General features: G+C 36.4%; 1 protein-coding gene across 1 annotated transcript in view; it reads right to left on the bottom strand.

Annotated features, from left to right (window-relative positions):
• Window positions 1-22,562, bottom strand: part of HCN1 (hyperpolarization activated cyclic nucleotide gated potassium channel 1) — a 194,415-nt gene that overhangs the window by 48,410 nt on the left and 123,443 nt on the right. The window contains exon 4 of the mRNA XM_054286876.1: window positions 20,434-20,652. Within this exon, the coding sequence (XP_054142851.1) occupies window positions 20,434-20,652 (219 nt within the window). The remainder of the gene's footprint in view (window positions 1-20,433; window positions 20,653-22,562) is intronic.

Raw genomic sequence — 22,562 nt, 5'->3', positions numbered from 1 at the left:
CAATAAATGACATAAATATTTGAAAGACATGAATCGTATCAGTTGAAAAACATGAAACTAATTACCTTCATGTGCCTGGAACTGCTCCCACCTAAACTACCTGAATACTTTTCAAGCACAAGTGCCAAAGTCAGATTTTTTCAAAATGTCAACACTCAACAACTTCCAAACCAGCTATTTTTTCAAAGAACCTAGGTGCCTCTACCATCAGTTAAAAGTCCATCTTGAGTAATAGGCCTTTTGCACTTCTTACAATAATTTTGTCCTTGGCAATAGAGCCTCACTTCTAAGAAGGTTTCCCCCAAAAAACTAAGCAACTATAAATAGCATTTTATTGAGACTTATAGCCAATCAAATATATTTATAGCCAGCTATATCTTTACAAATACAAAGTTCAATGAAATGTGGGGAAACAAAATCCTATATACTGTTTGCAAATGTAGAAGAAAGCCAAGACCATTAGTGAAATCCTTCTACTGAATCAAGGAAGTTCTGTCCCACAATTTATATGCAACAAATCCATCAGTACTCTTTAAATGATTTGAAGATACTTGCATATCATGTATGAAAGAAGAATCTACACAGCATTAAAATATGAAGATGATTTAACTCACTGATAAGGAGTAGAAAGATAAGAGGAGGAATTTGATTAAGATGAATCCTTTCTAAGTAACATGCTGTTTCAAGAAGCTCAGTGGTCATACATAGTTCTGAACCTTATTTTAAATTTTAGTCTAAATATATTCAGATGCAGTTTAAATGAACTAATGTTAGTACAAAATTATCCAGCAGTTTCAAAAGATTCTGTCTCTTGGTGTATCTCTCTGGAGTGTTTATAGTGAATTGTGTCTCTTCCCAGCCTCTTGCAGGTAGTTGATTCTGCTTTTTGTTCAGATCACAGCATTTTTGTTCACAGCATTTTTGTTCAGAACTGGCCCTCTTCTCTTTCATCTGTTCTAGTTTAAGTTCATTTCTATCCAACTGCAATTACTAGAATAGTACATAACATTTTAGAAGAACTATCACTAATTTGTAGTTCAGACTGAGTTCTTTTCCATCTATTGCAAAACCAAGACACATTGAAAATGTTGTTTGCAGCCATTTTATGAGCAGCTTCATCACTCAGATTTCTCATTTTCTCCTTGCCACTTACAGTTGCTGTTCTCTTCATCTCCCAGTTTGTAACAGCAGCTTGTATACTAGTCCCTGAGTCCCTGGATTTTGAGTTTCCGAATTTCATCTTATTACTATTACTTGATCTCTTAAAACTCAGTTCATTCTATTTTGATCTTTCTGCAATATTAGCATCTGAAGCTTTATATCACCCTAACCAACCTTTATACCTACCAAACCATTCCTTAGCACAAGCCTTATGGGAATATCATGCCTTTTGATATTTTTCTACCACACAATCACAAATCAATTAGGATGGAAAAGGATCATCAATTCCAAACTGTGACTGAACACTACAACGTCAACCACACCATGGCAATGAGTGCCACATCCTTAAACACCTCCAGGGAAAGTGACTCCACCACTTCTTTGAGCACCAGTCCATTCTAATGTTTTATCATCTCTTCTATGAAAAAATTTCTCTCTGAAGTCCAGCCTGAGACTCCCTTGGGAAAGGCTGACACCATGTCCTCTCACTCCAGCTTGGTATCTCCAAAACTTGCAATTGGGCCAAAATAACCAAACTTGGGTATAGACTGGTAGCAGCACATGCGATAGCAAAGAAAATTGCTGTCCCTCACCAGATTTCCTCATGAGAGAAGAATGAGGTCTATATAACCTAAAGCAAACCAGTTTTGTGTAGGTGACATGTTATGATCTACATGGCAAATATCTACACAGAAGAGGTGCCAGAAACATGCTGTATATCCGAATACACAAATGTACATAAAAAGTTTTTACTTCTGATTAAACCCAGGATTCAGCTGACTGACAGTTACCAAGCATTTCAAAAACCAGCTGATCTTAATATGCAAGCATGGAATAAAACAGTCAACCTAAATACTTTTATAGTGTTCAAATAGCTTTTTAGTGGTAGCTTGTTTCTATAAACACAGTTTAAAACATTAAAAAACTATTTTCCAGTATTTTTAAATCCCTATGACAGCTCAGTGGCTTTACACCTCAAAATTATTAATATCAAAGTTCCTTTTCTCTCTGCTATTGTGCTGTAAAGCCTTGAAACAAACTGAAGGAACTGAGGAGCTTTGACTCACTTTTTGTCCTTCACTTTGCAGAGCTCAAGGTTTTATTTTCTGATTACAGATTTTTATTTACTTTTCAATGAAGAAAAGGGAGAAAATCCTTCTGATTTTCATACAGACTGGGGGAAGATGGAGGAAGAGGTCCAGGAAATTGTTTCAAAACATATAAACACTCAGTTTAACAATTTGCAGATACATGGAGTTTAGGCCCCTCATTTCTCTGCAGGAAGTACTCAGCAGAAAAATTATGAGGAAAAGAGGGAAGGTTCAACAGGGATCCTGTGATACCGAACAGGAGGGATGGCATTTGCAACAACTGTATAGCCAAATACAGTGTAATATTGAAGCTACCCAAAACAAAATGCAAAATGTTGTAAGGTAAAATAACATGATGTTGGGGGTTTTGCTGCAGGCTTTTTGTTTGTTTATTTGTTTTTTAATGGAAAAATAACTTTCTTGGAGTGTATAAAAGCTAATGATTTCCATGGGAAATTTTGCTTTGAGGAAAGTGTGCTTGTTATTAAAAATATCTGCCTCCCTCTCCAGCAGCAGTGGTGCTCAGCCCTGGAGATAGCATGAGCTGTATGGAAGGGACAAAGCAAAATTGCAAATCGCAGACGGGGAGAAGCTTTGTCATATTAAAGGCATGAGAGGTTTTCTTCCTCTCTCTGAAAATTGCTCTAATGCATGGTGGACTTGGAAAGCAAACAATCAGGGAATTACACAAACTAAGAAATATTCCGAAAGCTTCAATTTCTAGTTAAACATTAAGTGTATAAAAATTATATTCTGGTTTACAACTGATAGTAATGTCTACTACACCTACATTTGGCATTCAGCTGAGTGTTGACTTTTCACTCAAATTACATTGAGGAAGAAATTTTTAAAATAAATAAGCAAGTTTCATCTGATCAAAAATTCACAGGCCATTAACTTTTAAGCATTTTATCTAGATTTCATTTGTTGAAATTTTTTTCTGTGCAGAAGGATAACTGCAAGTGCAATGAGTGACTAATGAAAAATTATAAAGCAGAACAGTTTTTTCATATGAAAAAGAAGTAATATCATTTTTTAAAAACAATCTTTCAGCGAAATATACTTTTAAAGAATACAGGTATAAGATTTGCAAAATACTGCACAAAGATCCCAGAATGAAATAATTTCTATTTAAAGATATTATTCTGAAATAAAATGTGCATTTTAAGAGCAGCTCCTTTGCTAAAACACTTTATAAATTACTTCAATTAAATTCTACTCTATTATGCAATGCTATTTAAATGGTACATAAAAATTACCTTATTACCCCCCAAAAGAATGTGTCATTTCATACAGTACATATCCCTCTTTCTGTGGTATCTTTCTCTCATATAAAACAGTGAATTAATTTGCTTTTTCACTCAATCTTTTGAAAAGGCAGATACTAGATTTACAATCTTTTATCTCAAACCCGTATTCAATAGTGCCAATTCCCTAGCTCAGTGTGCAGTTGGATGTCTGAATATCACATGATATTGCTTCAGTGTGCTAAACAAATCTAATCTGTATAAGTAAAAGTAATGTCTAGGAAAAAAATCCCTGAGGCTTCTCCCAGGAAGAATTTGAATAATATTAGACAATCATAGACACCAGGCTATCATTTTCTCCATTTGCAGGAACTTCCAATCTAACATTATAAGTGGGTTCTATGTTGAAATAATTTTAAAAGACATTAAGTTGTATATTAATGGGAAAGGGATGAGAACTGTATAGCTAATATTTATTAATGGCTACTTGACAAATATCAATTTTTCTTGTCACATTTATTGTGAGACCCTGGTATTTTTCTCTTCTTTAACTCCTTGACTTATCATCAGCTACAAGCATTATTCCTGACACATAGTGGTGTAAATGAGGTAAAACTGGTATTCCTGCTCAAAAAAGATGGGCCACCCATATTTCCAGCCCTGCCAGTGTTTGAATGTGGGAATCTGGGCAGGGCATGTAGCCACTGCTGGATGGTTACATGCTTCCTCTCTGTCTGATACTGCAAACCATGCTATTTAATAAGCCTGTCATCTGCCATCTGACTCTGCATTGTCAGCCTCACAGTCCAAACCAGTTTGTGTGCCTTGACTCAGTTAAAGACCCACACAGTAACAGACTGGGTCTGCTGCTCTCTATTAGCTGAGCTGATGACTCTAGCCCTGGAGCTCAGCTACCAGCAGCCTGAATAAAGTGGAGAGCATAATCACTGACCATCTCTCTTCTACCATAAGGAAATCCTGCCTCACTAACGAGGATTCCTTATTACTGCAAGGACCTCACTTTATGTAAACACAAGGAGCTACTGCCCTTGGGTTAGAATCAGAATCATTTTTGATTACTGGGGGACAGAATGGAGAGAAAGGCCAATACCTTTCCAAGCTAGAAGGAATTCTGGATAAGTACTCCTAAAGTGTTTAAGCTCAATGTCTGTTCAATTTCGTCTGTTATTTAAAAGCATGATCTTCAGTAGCCGCTAGTATGCATTTCCTATTTGGAGTGCTCATTCTCTTCCACAGAACAGTTTTTTCACCTGTACAGGAGTACACTTCTTCATTCTGTCCTAATATTAAAAATAATCTCTTTAGGATACTACTTCATATGTGCGAGAGGGCTTCAGCCAGTTTTCAGACACTTGGCCATTGCTCTCCAATGGAAATTCAACCAGGAATCAGGTGACACAGCTGTGCCCCTTGCAAGGGTTTCTCTAAGTCTGATGTTTGTATAGTTCATCCTCTTTATACTCCCTTTGTCCTTTCTTTGACTGGTATTATTAGGAATGCAAGTTGAAATATCTCCGTGCTTCAAATGGGGACGAGACTCCAATTGCTGTCCCTCTCTTGCATTTTTCCCCAACCACACTGGAAAAACAAGGAATTTCATTTCCATTTCAGAAACACCTCCTGTTTATGCGTGGTCCTCTGGCATGCAATGGCTATTCATGAGCCGGCTGAATTTTTAACCTGACCACCAAGGCACCAAAGGACACTCTCTAACCAAATACTTGGTCAGACCTGAAGTTAGCACTAACTTTAACTCACAGGACGATTACCTGTGATGATAACTCAAAAATGAGTAAGGCCAAATGGCTCTTAAATGACTAGAGATCTGTCTGTGTTCAGAATAGACATCAAGCAGGGCACATGGCAGTCAAGTATTTGGTTATCATATTTTGGTAGTAGCAAAGTAATAAGCTCACCTGTCCATCCCACAGTCACTGAAAGCTGAATTTATCAGGGCTCAAGAGATATTTCTACTATCTGCTTTCTTTACTGCTGCTTTACTTAACATACAGATAATAGCACATAAAGAAAAAAACAGTTTATAATCAAACACAGATCAAAATAAAATTTAAGTATTCCTACTGAATGGCATGTTAATGGTAAGTTCTTTTTTATAATTCTTTATCATGAGATGGAACTGAAGTGATTTCTTTAGCCTAAAAGCTATCATCTGTTTACCATCTATTTTTCACTAATTACCCCCCAAAGAGTATTGTTGCTTACAAGAATGCTTTAAACTGTCATTTTACTTACAAGCAGTAATTAAACATTTCCTTTCAGTTGCCACAAAATACACAATCTCTTACTATTGTTCCTTTCAATTAGTGTAATTGAGAAATTAATTAAGTTATAGGGAGATTTCTGAACAGGATTTGTTTTCTCAGACCGTTCTTTATCTTTCACAAATTTGCTTTTTACTGCTTTAAAAAGGGGAGTGAAGCAGCATGAAAACCAGGATCAGTTCCCTTCTTCACAGAGGCAATGACAGGACTCTGATTTAATGAAACAACAATCACATCCCCAAGGCATGAGAAGAAAAACAACTCTCCTCTGTGCGTCTCTTGGTGAAATTGTATCAAGTCTAAGGCAAGATGATTTTCTTTCTTAACGAGAAAGATACTGTAAAGATGACAACTTATTTAAAAATATCAGATATGGTGCAATGGCCTCCTTAGAGCTGCCAGTTTCAACATGAAATTTAATACCTATCCTGTCATCTTGTACAATAATTTTCCTTATCTTTTAAACAACTTGAGTTTCTTTTTCTTTTTTTTTTTCCCCTTTTTTGAATTTACTTGGCCAGTAAGAAAGAATATACATGCAAATAAGTGCCTAGAGGGGAGGAGCAGGAGACAAAAGGAGTTACTCCCCTGACAAGCACACTAGGGCAAGCAGTCTGGGGAAGCAAAAGGGATCAGCTCATCCCTACTGGGTCACTTCTTCAGTTCAGTTCTGAGCATGAGCAGCATTCTGTGCAGCTCTAGGATCCACGATGGGGACATCTGGACCTGGGCACTGAAGGCACACTTGTCAATCACCTATTTCCTTTTTGATGTAATGTTTTTTAAGATGTGTGTTAATTCTGCTTATCAGAAGCCCTGGTTTCCTCTGGCATGGGCTTCACCTCAAACCACCATCCTGCTGCACAGAAACATTGCATAATGCTAAATTCTGTGTGTCCCACAATGCCTTTAGCTAAATTGGCATGCTTAGTTGTGAGCACTTCACCCACAGGAAATCCAGTTATTTCAAGAAGCAAATGGAAGTAGCAATTTAGAAAAGAAATATAGAAAAATGTATAATTAGGTTGAAATTATGTAACTTTGTATCTATTGTTTAATAGTTGCAATGAAAAGAAGAAGAAAGTAAGTTTTATTAACAACATAATTGTTACATCTGCTTGGTGTTGTGCCAACAGCTATGCTACCAGCAGCACCAGCACACACAAGATAGGAACACTAGCACAATACAGCTGCTGATCTCTGATAAAACTTAATTATGGCTTCCCAGTTCCTTTTGTATTAATTAGTGAAAAATGCCAATTCATCAAAAAGAACTTTCTTTTTTAATGCACCTATTTTCCCATTTTTCACTTCCATGTCAAGATATTTGCAGGCCAGTAAGTTTATCTTACATGGGAAGGTCTGTTCAAAGCTAAAGGGAGAAAGAAAGAGATTCTTCAGTAAGTAAAGTTGCTCTGTTAAAGGATGTATTGCTTTTCTTGACCTCTGATCAGAGACCCAAAACTGGCATTCCCTCATTTCACAGCAATGTCTTAATGATGGGGAAATGGTTCTTCTAGGCTGGGCAGGGCATCTCCCAGTGTCTTTTCTACTTGTCTATCACATGCATATCAGATAAAGACAGAAACTTCTCTTGTCCCTTGTTGGGACAAAAAAATTGATATAGACGATCACATTTGACCTTGCTTTTCCAAGAATGCATAATCACTTATATAAAATCAGGGGGCTGGGAAGCATGAAGAATCATCCAATGCACATGCTATTCATGGGGAAGAAAAGCCTACACAGGGCCATTGGCTGCAATCCATCCACCTCCCTGCAGGCATTTCACATGTCAGACAAATGCAGTACTAAGATTTCTTAAGACCCATAGGAGCTTAAAGGAGACCAGACAACCTCTGCTCTGAACAGGTAACTTCATTAATACTATCATTACTTTACAAACTATTGTTTAATATCTGCAGTGTGAAACCTTGCATATTTTATTTGAGAATACAGCTAGATACTCTAGCATGACACAAAGAGCCCTTCCACTTAAAAATGAGACTTGAAGACTACAACTTATTTTTTAGATAACCTAACACTCTTTTTTGAACTGTTCATGTCTCCAGCGTCACCTAGAAGACTGAGTTTAACACACAGTATCACACAATATTAATGCATTCTTCACCAATACTTGCAGCCATCTTGACAAACTGCTCTTCATCTTCACATTCACAGCTGTTTTGTTTCATTTCTTCTTCTAAACTACCCTAATCTTCTTTTTCTTACCTTACATTTTTATAGTCTTGAAGTATACACACTTCAGAGGCATCCTTAGAGAAATAAATTTATGGCATCTGAAGGCTTCTCTAATAATTGACAGCCATGGCAGGAAAGTAATATTCCAAGCAACCTTTTGTACTCTCCTGAAAAGCATCATTACAGACCTCATGGTTCCAGAGGAATGACTGAGCAACAGGATGTATTCTCTTACATTCCAGAATTATGGAACTTATTCACCAGGTACAGAAAAAAAACCCCTTCAATTTGTAATGACTTAAAGATAATTTTTTAATTAGAATAAAAATGAGGTATATATGAGAACTACAGGCTCTACCAGGAATGGAAAAGCCAATGAAACACACTGCAAGGAACAAATTTTAAGGTAATTTATAGCTTTCTTCAAAGAAGTAGACTAATGATTCCTGTAATAGTTCTGGTTATGAAGACATAATTCAATGCATTGACCACTTGATCATCCAAATGCATCAAATCTTACATAAAGAGTAGGTCTTACTTTTTATTCTCCAAAACAATGCAAAAAGTTCTTAGTAATAGTGGATTGCTTCCCAAATCTCCATGGAGATTTAACTCTCAAATTAATGTTGATACTGTACTTCTGTGCTGATCATTTCTGCAGAAACATTAGGGAAAGCTTTAATTCAGTATAGCTGGGTTCATTCAAAAGTGAAGCCACAGAGCTGTAACTGTTAAAGAAAAAGAACAGAGCTTCTGTGAAATAATACCTTTATTTTCTTTCCCATCTTTTTTCAGAACAAGAAGGAGAAATAGAGAGTGCTTTGAGGAAATGGGCAAAACACCTACAAGGTGCTATGGAAAAAACATGAAAAGAGTAAAAGGCTAATAAAGAGTTCTTAAACAATTCTACAAACAATTCTAAAGACCTAAGGATTCCTCATAGTTTCTTCCACTTAAAGAAATACGGTTTATGAAGTGCAGATTTATTTCTTCCCATCCTAAGTATTTTAGAACCACTCAACTCAGCACCTGAAATTTTAGGAAAATTTGCTTTAGAGCTAAATAAAGGATCCTTTACTTCCAGAGCAAGAGAACTAATTTGCACTCCAGTACCACTGGCTGTGAGTATGATAGTCTGCCATGTGTACTGTTGTTCAGGCCCAATGGATAATTCACTTTTATTCTGAGCTAGTCCCCCAAACACCACTACAGCACCGACAATGGTGTCTCATGGAAAGGCTGCAGTGCAGGACCCCTGCTGAAGCTGAGGAGGCACCTGCATAGCCCTGGCAAGGAGGACTCTTCCTGGTAGGCAATGCAAAACACTTGGTTTTGTTAAAAAAATTGGTTTTGAAAGAGCCTTTTTTCTTTTCGTTCAGTTTTTAAAGCATGAAATAGATAAATAAAAGATCACCTTTTCATTATTCCAGAGATATTTGATGTAGACCCACATGGGAAACCTTGCAAAGAGAACACCAGTGCACCCTCAATAGAGAAACCTACACCTGGGCTATGTGAAAACCGTAACGTGGTGCTGAGGCAAGAAAAACCTTTTCATTTGCGTTTTGCTTTTAAACTGAATCTGAAAAAGATCTGGAAGAATTCAGAATGTCTTCCCACTAAATCAATATATTTTGAAACTGTACAGACAATGAAATTTTGAGTAATGATAATCAAATATAGCACAAGGGTCTGCAATGCTAATTCCTGAAACGGAATATTGCTTCCACTAAAACTTCAGTGTAACGTAAGAACCTCACTACAGATAACAACTACCTAACAATTAGGTGGTAACCTAACAATTTTAAGGCAGCAACCACTTCAGGTATAAGCTGGCACTTCCTTCTGTTTTTTAAAGCACAAATTGATGGCTAAAACAGAAGCTCTCTTGGCCGCCCAGAAAGAGTATGTTAGAAATGGCATATAATGAATGTTATAGTGTAAAACTTTGTTTTGAGAAATTTTCTGCCTTTAGCCCTGGTGTGCTGCAGAAATCCAGGCTAACACTCTGAGGAGCTGCCTCCAGCTGCTGCAGACAGAGACAGCTCATTTTCTCAGCCTACGTGATTGATCCCTCCTCTGCTCAGAACTGTACTGCAAATTTAAAAGCCACATTCAATGGGGCTTACACCTAAATTAATGGATATGCCACAGCACAATGCTTTCATTATTAATTTTTACCCTTTTCTTCTCCTTTTTCACATTATTCTATGTAGTTACATCACTGGGCCCTCCCCAGGAAGCTCTAATTTTCTTGAGGTTAAGTGATACTGAATCATTTGGAAAATGAAAGCTTTCTTTTCCTGCCATGGAAAGCATGGTGCAAGGTTTAGATGAGTGTCCTGTCTTCTCCAAACCACACAAAATAGACTGGTTTCGTGCAGGGTTTTGAGGAAGAAGAGGACAAATGGTCTCTGCCAGATGCAGAGACTGCCTTAGAAAGAGACATGGGGACTGGGGGAGTGCTGCTAGACTGAGAAACTATGAAGGAAAATAAAGCTGAAGTAAAATCAAGGAAGAGCTAAGGTTTACATCTGTTCCAAATAATATCTCATTTTGGTACTATTTTGCAAGGTTATACTGTTCTCTACTATCTTAAATCATAAACTTTTGCAGAGCAAGTGCCTCTTTTTTAAATATTCTGCAAACAAATCTAAACCACAATCTTTCAGCAATAAAAAAAAGTATCTTTTCATTTACTGAGTTACATATACTGTTGATTTTATTGTGCTATCATTTTTCATGCAGAATTACTCTCTGACTGTTATAGCTTTGTTTTGAAATCAATGGACCAATGTAGTTAATCAGAGTTTTAAATCTCTATTATCCATTTTTACACCAGATTTCAGATTTTTTTCCTAGCAACACTGCTTAAAGAGTAAATACTGCTCATGCCTTACAGCTGCACCTGACGGAGCAGGGATTATCAGATGCTATCTTGTCTCTGCTCATGCAACTCAAAACTTCCTGGCTGGCAGAACTGGGTAATCTGATATAGTAATCCAGGTAACCATTCCATTGATCATCCTCACTTCAGTTCTCTTCTTTTATTTGCACTGTCCACATACACAAGCTGCTGTTCTAAGTGAGGGGATATGCAGGTGGAAATAGAAGGTTCATCTCTATCTCTTTGCTGAAAATTCAGAATGTGTGTCAAATGACTCCCTAAATTCTTTCAGATGACATCATGTACTGCCCAATGAGAGGTTCTTGCTTAGCCATCAACAAATCCCTCAACACAAGCTCCCCTGTCAACCACAGTTCTTCCCTAAAACAAGTCAACATCATCTACCCCCCGGTGCAGTCCCTGTTGTTTCTTTCATCCTCACTTCCTCACATATTCTTTGGCTCCTGCCATTTCAAACTGGTTTTCCTTGCAGACATACCATAGGAAAAAGCCAGAGATGCCTTTCCACTATCTCTTGTTACACTGACCAGTCATCTTTTGAGGCTCTCTGCCTCAGTTTTCCTTTAAGTCATCCTTTTGGGTTGCCTCTGGTGTCAGTGGTACTCCTGGCTGAGGTGGGGCCACATCCATCCTCTGATGCTGCCTGATGATGCCCAAACATGGGCTGAACAATATCACACAGTGTGCAGGAATAAAGCAGCAACACAGACAGATGGGCTCTTCAGCCAGGTGATCACCCACCTCTCTTACTTACATTCCCTACTCAATCAGGGGAAGAAAAGGCCTATGCCTTAAAAAATGTTGAAAAATTAAAAAGGATTGGGAGGTATCTTACATAGGGAAATTAACTCCATAGATTCTAGTTACCAGCTCCTTCATATGCACAAAAAGAAACACCCGAAGACTTCACTTCTCATTTTAAAAAATTCTCAGTGTTTTCCTCGAAACTTTAGAAAATTACTTTTACATATACATCAAATTCTGACCAACAAATATTTTGTCTAGAAGGAGATTGTATAGATATCATTCTGAAAATTACAGTTTCCTAATACCAAACTGTGAAAACATAGCACTGTGAATTTTTATTTTAAAAGCCCTTTTATTATGCTTAAGTAACTAGCATTTAGAAAAATGTTTTCTGAAGGTTTTTTTTTCCTTTGGTAGCATAAGATGTAAAAGGCAGGTCTAGTGTATTTTATGAAAACAAATGGAGTTAAAAGCATTTTACTGCTACATTTATTACTGCTTGTCCTTTCTAATACATTTTCTTGAATTAGTGTTACAATATTTTTTCAAGGTTAATAACTACTTGAATTAAACTGTTAATTTATCACACAAAACAATACAAAAGGGCTTTTAAAACACTCATTTGAAGGGAAAATGCTTTGATTATTCTGCTATCCTCTGCACTCCAAAGCATTTATAAATATTGCATGTCTTATTTATACAAATTACTATGTTCTCAAAGTATATATGCACTAATTTCTCAAATATTGAGAAACAGAGTGAGATTGGGAAAGAACTACGATGTACAAGTCAATATAAAAATAATAAATCCTTCTTTCTTCATTTTTTCCCTAAGAAAACCATAATCTTTCACAGAAAGGATTATTTTCTCACTCCTAATATTATATTAGATAATATTGACGGCTATTTCCTTCTATCCATTTACAGGACATAAGCACAGTTATTCTAGTGTAACTTGGATAATTGCTACCTGCTAAAGGTATCTGGTGTGAATCACAGTTTTCGCTTGTTAAATTTGTAACTTGTGCTGTGTTTGAACAGAAAGTTTGAAGCCCAAAACTTAGTTCCTTGTTTTTTGTTTCTCTCTTTTTTAAAAAAAATCTATTTAGTGTGGGAACCTATGGTAATTACTGTGGAAAGAAAGCAGATTGTGTGTAAAATCTGACTCTAGAATAACTTCATGCCTTCACAGCTAATTTTATATAGTCATCATGAACATGGTTGCAATTGTAATGAGCTTGCTCTGCAGTTTCGTATGGAAAACTGCTAGAAACCTAATCCATAATGCAAGACAGCAGAACACTTTATAGGTAAATTACCCACAACACAGCAATAAATCAAAGACAGTCCCATCTGCCATTTTAGAAGCAGCGGGAGTCTATTACAGTTTGGCACAGGTATGATGCAGCCGGGTGGAGAGCACTAGGCTTGCACAGTACCTGCTGCCAGGAGGGACCAAGCGCCTTTTCAGAGGAAAGGCAAAAATCACCACCCAATTCCCCCAGCAAGAATGGGGTAATGATGAAACAACAATGAAGATGAAACAACAATGAAGTATCACGACAAAAGAGGAGAGCATGTTCTGACTAATTTATATTTCTCTCCAAAGTCTTGCTCTCAAACTAAACATCATATTCAGATCAACTTGCAGAGAAAAAAAATTGTTGATTTTTTTAATGTTGTATCATTAAAGGTGAGTAATTTCTGATTTTTGCTTGGGAGAGGGAAAATATTTTGTTCCCTTAATTTTTACAATGCTATCTATCATTCTTTCCTGTTTCAAAAATTGTGAAGATCAATGTCAATATCACAAGTGTGCGCAGCAAAAATCCAAGTAATCATTATAAACAAAACACTGATAAAGATGAGAAAGAGAAAGAAAGCGATGGCAGTGAAGGCCTTATCATGACACAACAAATATTCTCATGCTCAGTGAATAAGCTTCTGTCTGCACAGCCCACACTAGTTCTCACGGCTGAGAATTTAAATATTCATTTATATGTCAGTTGATTTCATGATGGTCTTAATTATACATCAAGTTAAAAGATGCATATAAATAAAAGGATTAATGTACCTACAAGTTCTATTATGTGCATGTTCTATCAAATAACAGGATGCATCCTGTGAACTAGAGTAGTTGAAAAGATTTTTCTGAGATTCAGCTAGTTTTTTCCCTTCCAGAATGTTTTCCCTTTCAGAATATTGAGTGATACCAAGTATCTTTTAATAGCTTGCTTTGTTCTAATAAATCTCATTACTTTCTACAAGGACCAATAAGGCTCACAGAAGCCAGGAATACTACATCTGTACAATTAGCAGTCAGGGATATGATGTATGCCAAAACAGCATAAGATGATTCAGAAATAATCCTAAAGCCAACACTTACAGACCCTTCTCTAACTATAACTTCCAAATAAAATCACAAATCCAGGAGTTATAACTACCAGAAACAATCCACAAATACTATGGTGTGCAATGATTCTCAGTCATGCCTAAATATTTAGGGAATAATGAATTTTGTCGTTCACAATACTGTGATGACTATATGGCTTCTAATAAAAGGAATGCTTACTACTGAGGTCCTAACATTGTACAAAGCTGTTAGCAACTCTTGTACTTGATCACTTGATAAAACACTTCAAAATTCTTTACCATTTAAAATACTGTACTGTGGCAAAGCTGAATAGGATATATGTCTGTGTAAGCTGATGGGAATTTTCTAAAAACCTGCAAAAGTAGAGAAACCCTGCTGAGAAAAGGGTTTGCTTTATTTTCCTGTTTTGGTTTGGGTTTTTTTGGTTTTGTTTTGGTTTAATCGTGGGGTGTTTTTTGTTTGTTTGTTTATGTGTTTTTTTCAAGTAGGTCTAATTCAAGGATAAAGGAAACCACCCCTCATCTTCCAAAATAAATAATTCCTTTGGTGTGCCAAGTATGCTGTGCTGCATAGAAAATTCAAGATTTATCTTCCAAGTTGCTCACCTTCTTCAGCAGCCACATGACATGACTTATTGCTAAAATTATGCTTTATAAATGAAAACAGACTATTTTTAAGTAAAGAATCACAGAAAATTTTTGTGTTACAGCATTGTCAGTCTTTCTAAAAACTACTATCAGCCCCAGAAAAGCATTACTTCCATTTTTAAAAAACCATGTGTAAACCATGAAAAGCTACTGAACTTAGAAATCAGTACTTAATCAGTACTTTGCTGCTCACATCACACCCGATCCAGTAATAACATTCTATGACTTCATTCTTGCAAATTCAGCTGTGTGTCTAAAATTCAGGTTCTGCAAATTGCTGTTTGAACATCTGTTCAATTTAAGCAAAAAAAAAAAAATCCATAAATCTAAATTTTCAAAGATTTTATGAATAGCATATAATATGTAGGCATTGGAAACTTTATCAGTTTCACTCTATTTCATCTGACTCAAGTCCAGCATGGATATCTGTATTTAGTTTAATAAAATATATACACCACAAGCTGGTGTAAGCCTAGCTAAATAGTGATGTGGTCTTGAGTTGGCCACAGCTCTTCCTTTCCTATGAATTTCCATCATGGCCGGAGCAGCCATTTCCCAGAGTCATGTGGATATACACAAATCCCTGATACTTACAGACGACATAGTTACAAATATCTAAAATTTTCCAGAAATATTTCCTAAGAACTGAAGTAGTTTTAATGAACACGCCAAGAACTCAGTATTCACCTTGCTCCACCTTCAGTTTAACCACCAACTGCTTGAAACTCACGAAAACATGGAAGAGATGTCTCCCATTCCTCTTTAGGAAGATGCAGAGGTGTCACTGGCTGGATGAGTGGCTACAAGCTTTGATTTACGCTGTGGCGGAGCCCCTCCACTGCACCCTAAAGCAACTGCTCAGCGAAGGAAGATCAGAGAGGCGGCCCCCAGTTTTGGAAGGGAGGACCTCAGCTGCGCCACTGCCCAAGGTGAGGGAGTACACACACCTGGAGAGGCAGGGAAGTGGGAACATGTCCCACCCACAGCTCCCCCAAAGCACCCCAAGGTGCTGCTACCTCTTGCAATGCATGCCAGGTATTTCCCCACGGACTGAGAGGGCAATTTAGATATCCTGTGTGTGCATGTGTGTGACAGACAGACCAGAGAAGCTGGGGCAAGGCCTTGTGCTGCAAAATCTAAAGCTGCCCTGCTGCTCTAATTTGGTTATTCCTTTCAAAAGTTTCTTTTGATGCTTAAGAAATGAAAAATTGGCAATCTGAGCTCCAAATCCCAATGCTAGCTATATAAAAATGCACACTATCATATAATTATGTAGTAGTTGCTTACTACTTACAACTTACTGGTTGCTTTTAAATTAACTTTATATAGTTATTACTTTTTCTCTGTAAAAAAGTACATTTAAGTTATTCTCTTCTTTTGAACTAGACTGATTTAACTGAAGACATGCTCAAAGACCACAAATTAAGAGATAAAATAAAAGCAATATATGGAGTTAGAAAATGTTCTTTGGGACATTGAAGGCAATTGTAACTTTTTCCCACTTCCTATATGTATATAATTTAATTAAACATTTTTATGTCTCTCATATTGCTTGCAATTGGCAAAAATGGTCTTATTCTTTTTTTAACGCCTTATGTGGTTTGAGTTCTATTAGACAATAAACAATATATATAAAATGATAGCATAAAGAAAATGGAAAATGATGGCATAAGGAAAATTAAAATAAAATTAAATAATAACCTCCCGAGCTCATACCTGGTATTTTATCAAACCAATTTAACAATCTTTATGCTGTGAGACAATCTGTATGCCACTACAAATCTTGTCTCTAATAGCTTGTTGTTCCTTGATACTTTTTGCCTATGACAGAATGTAACAGAGGAAATTTTAATCTATCTTAAATCATGAAAATTCTTTGACACTCACAGCATCAGGCAAACATCTTCCTACTAGGAACTGCCAACATCTAAAGGAAGAAATATGTAACAAGTGATCTTCACCTCCTTGTCAAATGACTGCTCATTTTGCCTTCTTTATTTCACACTAGATTGTTAACAAGTTTAGCATATGCATTTCTGGTTCTTTCAAATAAATGTCTTTGAAAAGGCAAAAATCTTTGCGATGTGCTGACTTTCTAGACATTATAAAATGTTAAAGGTGTTGTCACTTAGAATATTGCTTTTAGTTATTACTGCATTCCTCTTTGACTTACACCAAAGTCAGGAAGGAGAGAGTGCTAAGATGATATTGATTGTTGATTTATTCAGTGCTTTTCTAAGGTAGAATGGTCCATCAAACTTTATTACTGTAAAGAGAATATGGATTAAGTACACCTGAACTGGACATCTCTCTCCTTTTTTAGGTATAAGTCCTTCACTAATTGATACCAGGATCTGATGTATGTATTAAATCTGAGAGACTTTTTTTTTTTTCCTGTGAGAACAGTTCCACTACTTCAGCCGAAAAAAGACTGAACTTCAGCAGAGTGAACAGAATGTATCAATACATTCTTTTTTGTACTGCTTCTCAGAGCACAAGTTTACTGTCCATTTCCTACATCTGATGGCTTATAATCACTCTTAATTTTCTGATACATTTTGGCCCATAAGAGTAAACCTGTGGAACAATATTTGCTTCATTAACATGTTGTGATTTCTCTCAGCATGTAGTGCTTGGCACAGATCAAATGCTTTGATAGAGTTTGACATTTGGCTTAATGAAATATCGTTCTTCTCTTCCTGTGTGTAGTTCTTCCATTTCGTACTATATTTGTTCTAGTTTTGCACACCTTGAGCTTTGGAAGGACCTGAATGAGAGAGATTTCAGCAAATATTTTATTTCTGGCTGCTTTCAGAGGGAGAAGGACCAGAAATTTCCTTTAATTGGTTGCATTCCACAGATACATTCATGATGTTATTTAGAGAAGAATCAAATAAGAACTTCTTTCTTACCTCCACTATCATTCTGTGTTGCCTAGAAATTCATATTAATTTCATTATTTTACATAATTCTTACAAGGAAACAAATGGAGCCAATAAATATACAACCTGAGATATACTTGTCTAAAAAAAGAACTTGATCCTAGCCCTTAAGTCCAAAAAAATGAAAGTCCCCTTCTTTTTTTTTAATTTCAGAAGAAAAAAACCAAACCAATGCATCTATATCTGCACAATGCAGAAATACATAATGGAATATATTAAAACTCTGAAATCTGTAGCTGGAATTTCATCTACCTTTTTCTAAAGTGTCAGATACCTGAAATATAAAAAATTTTTGTCTGCCAGTATTTTAGACAATACAATGACAAGATGGGTACAACAAAATGGTATTGAATGCTATTAATGTAGTTTGCAGAATAAAGACAAATATAGAATACCCTTTAAGAATTTGTAGTAATGACTTATAATTCTTATGCTATAATCAAGATTTATTTTAAAATAAGATGAAAGTATGATAAAGAAATGGTTAAGAATGTACAGACAAGTCTGTACAGTTGTTATCACTGTATCAGGGTCCAGACTCTCAGAAATCAGTAGAAAAATATTATTTGTTCAACACATCCTTTTAGCCCTTAATAAACAGTGCAAGAATAGATTCCAAAAAATAAGAAAAAATTTTCTAAAGGATATAAATATGCAATTTCTGGCTTATTTCTAAAATTTCTGATTGTCAGTGCCATGTGATTCTTTACCTCAGAAGTCAGGAAACAAGTCAGAAGAAAAAAACAAAAGAAAAAATGAATGTGTTGAGAATGGCAGGAGCTGAAAAATGCTGGATATTTCCATGCTAATGTTTAATAATGTGTGTATATAAAATCAGAGAGCAAACGAATAAACAGAAAGTTTTGTTTGCTGTTTTGCAAAATGATGAGACATGCAATACTGATTGATTGTTGCTGGGTTTTAATTTACAAAACAAGTGCAATTGACACTGGCTTTACTCAGCACAGTTTAAAATACACTCTGACGCTCAAAATATTGTGATATACTGCTTCAGCCAGCAAGATCTGAGGATAATGATTGACATAAGATTTTAGGTGAATTAGTGACATTTCTTCTGATTTCTTAAATCTATGTATATGAGTGTATGTATGTTGACCTGTAATGATGCTGCAGTCATACTTCATGTCCATGGTTATGAGATTTCGGTCCCAGCTTCCTAGAAATGTCCCATTTAGAAAAAATTACTTTCCTTCTCGTTCACAGAACAGACCTAATGAGCCAGTTGAGTCAGGTAACCCACCAGGATTAGCCCTTTGACATTATACTGAGATGAATAAGGGGGTTTCGTCACTGACAGAACTCATTTGGTTTTAATGATCTCTACTCTCTTTCTTAACCTCTTATTCTAACTTATATTTTATGACACACTACAGCGTGTGAAATTTCTTGCTTCCAAACTTGTTTTGAACTGTTTTGCTTCCAAACTTGTTTTTGAACTGTTTTGTCAGCCACAAGCAAATTTTTCTGTCACTGAACTTACAGCTCATCTTACCTCTTCCTGTCTCTCACATACTGAACCCATGATCTGGATGCAATTTGAGCTTAACAAAACTGTATATAAACCCTTCTTCACCCACACATTCTCATTTCCTCCCTCTTTGCTTCCTTGTAAAGAAAATCTCCCAGTCCATCCTACTCTTTTTTTCCCCCTCTTTCTTTCCCAGCCAATTCCCCTTCATCCTCAGCAGATGCCAGGGTCATCCCCTTGGCTATTTAGTCTCTGCCAGTTTTCTCCCCCAGGTTTGTGTTACATCATACTGTGATTTCTGCCCAGTTTGCCTTTCTGGACCTTGTTATGGACACATGCCAAATACCATTGCTCAGGCTGTGTTTCCTATTTGCTGATGTAAACTTTGATTTCACTACTTTGCCCAGCTGCTCACTACCTCTCCCCTGCTATGGCTCCTCCAGCTCCCCATTTACTATAGTAATGAATTTTGCCATCTTTTAAACACCTCTAATTCTGCATGTTCTTTTTTTCCCTTCCTGAGGTTCATTCTGATCCTTTCTTCCTTATGCCATCATTGCTAGCCACATCTTCCAGTTGCATGCCTTGATGAACACCTGTATCTGATTTTTATTACACAACTGACAGTTTTAATTAGTACTTCATGAAGATCCAACCGTGTACCCCTTCATATCTTTTTAATTCCAATTTTACACGGAATAAAACAACTTTTAATTCCTGCTTCATAGTGAACACTCTTCCACTAACCTTTCTCTACTTTTCCATGTCTGGCCAAAATCCTTTTTGACCTTGGAGAGGACCTTACAGATCATGGAGTCACATGTAAACAATACTGTTACTAAGCAAATGAAGACCTTTTCTGAGCACTCCTCTGAGGAAGTTACAAGCAAAACTAATTGAATTGGTCTGTCCTCATGTCATGCCATTCTTTTGACATGTTCAAGTGTGATCCCTGAACTGCACTCCAAAGGAATGACAGGAAATTGTAAAGACATGGCCAAGCTACCAAGGTCAAGGCCATGGTTGAAGCTACCTAGTTCAACTACCTACAGAACGTAGCAAAGGGATACAAAGCAAGTCTGAAGCAAGGGACAGAGTTTTCACAGAAGAATACAAAGGAAGTTGAACATCAAGAACCAGCTGCTCTCTAAGCAAAGTCGGTTCCTGCAAAAATATACTGAACTCACGGAGTGTTCTGAACTCCTTTGTGTTCAATGATAGCTGCCAAAGGCTTCACACGCTACTAGACCATTTAATGTAAAGCGTTAAAACATCCCATTAATCCATTCCACAACCTGAGGAGTTGTGAGAAAATGAGTTACCTTTTCTTGGTATTGTCGTCGTGATGAATCCAGGGACTGGATGAGGGCAGTGGCATGACCAACAAACATGGCATAGCAAGTAGCCCCCACGATCATACTCAGCATTGTTATCCAGAGGTCGGACATGCTGACGGGGGCGCGGGCCCCGTACCCAATGCAGAGCATGTGGCTCATGGCTTTGAAGAGTGCATATGAGTACTGCTTTCCCCAGGAATCGTTCTGCAAGAAAAGAGACAAGTGACTGAGCCTGCAAACCGCTGGAAAGAAAATTACATTTGTACCTGTTTAGTGGGATCATAGACTGCTGCCTCTGAAAGACTAGTCAGGTAATGTATCCTCCATGTTTGAGAAGAGATATTCCTTCTAAATTAAGTAAAGTGTCAGAGATTCTGATAGATAACACTTATCACAGTGAAATGAAATAAAATTGACTATTTTTAATACATGATTACATTCTTAAATGTGGGTGCTATCCTAATTACAAGGAGACGAAAGGTCAATTTTATTTTACAACCCACGGCTGATGGATAAGAAAAAGCTGAGTACTCAGACTTATCAAGCCCAACAAGGTGATATTTTGTTTTAATATGTGTGTACATACTCCTAAAGCCCTATTTATTTCTTTTTGGAATTGTAAATTTTAACACACAACCATATTTAGCTTACTAGATTCCTTCCACTTTTCAAGGACAGAAAAAAAGAGTATTATTTTTTGTAATATCTGTTTATCCTGATTTTTTTATTGTTTTTGTAATATTGTATTTATTACAAATAATAAACACAATGTTATTTATTGTGTTTATTATTTGTAATAATTATAATAGTAATTATTATCAATATATCAACTGAGAAATAATCTCAATTGAAAAGAAGTCTGTTTATTCTGTGTCATAGCAAACTTATATTCATAGTCAAGTCTGTGAAAGTCAGCTCAAAAAAAAGGTGATGCCTAGGTCCTGAATTTCTGATGTGCAGGTACCCCTCCCAGCCTCTCTGGTATATTAGAAGGACATGACCTCTCGCTCATAACCTTTTAAAATTGCAAAGATGTTGGCAGTATCCTTTACATAAAGACAGTCAAAGGGGCTGTTCCCAGCAAAAAAGCAGACACGTTAACACATTCCAAAAAGCCCTGGGACTCCTTGTCAGATTTTTCTGTTTTCCAAGCCAAAAGATTGAAACTGGGAGATGAACAGTGCTTGCAGGCACACAGCACACATGTGAGAAAACACAGTATTTACCACAAAAATAACCGAGAACAAATTCAAAAATGAAGAACTGAAGAAGGAGAAACTGGGATGACAGGAGAAAGATTAGTCAGTCATATAGTATAGTGTGTAATATACAGGACCAAAAGTAACAAATTTGCTAACATAGATTTCCATATCAGCAGCAGCAGTTATATACAAGTTTATGTATGACATAAAAATATTTGTGTCTTTCTGCTGATACAAGTTGCATTCAAATGCTCTAATTTCTCAAAGAGCCACAAGCTTGCTCTCTTGCCATTTGAATGCCAAGGTTACTAACTATCCTTGTGCTTGACATCTATTAAAACGCTTTTTCTAGACCCCCTATTAGCCTAAATAACTAGTAACAGAAGATAAGCTGCCAATTGTTGTATTGCAGATGACACAGCTAGTACTTATTTACTAAATGTAATAATTTAAAAATTAATGGTTTCTCTGTACTTAACGCTTGTTTCATGTTGCAAGTCAAATCTTTTTAGATTTGTGAGTTGTTGCTTTTTCACAAGTTAAAATTTTGTATCATAAAAACAGCTAAGGAATAGGTTTTGAGTGTCTACACTTCAAAAACAAAAAAAAAGAAAAAAAAAAAATCTTAGATAGCTCGAAGCCAGGTAGGTTTCAGTGACTAATAAGGAATATTATTTCAGACTTTCAGACCCTGAGTATTGTTTCAGACCTTTTAAATATACTCAAAAAATTAGTGACTTGAAGAACCTTTACCAAAAATCTCCAGTTCAGGACTGAACTGAACTATCCAGTCTGAGCACAGAAACATCTTGCTGTTGGGGTCATTGCAGATATTCTAATGCAAATTACCTATTTCTCAGGAAAGCAACTTAAAAATATTAAGGCACCATTTATTTTTAAGACCTTTCCCTC

This window comes from Melozone crissalis, unplaced genomic scaffold, assembly GCF_028551555.1.
Source record: "Melozone crissalis strain CALT ecotype California unplaced genomic scaffold, PUWL_Pcris_2 ptg000005l_1, whole genome shotgun sequence".
NCBI lineage: Eukaryota > Metazoa > Chordata > Aves > Passeriformes > Passerellidae > Melozone > Melozone crissalis.
Note: the sequence above shows the minus strand (reverse complement) of the source record. Positions and strands in the feature narration are given on the sequence as shown.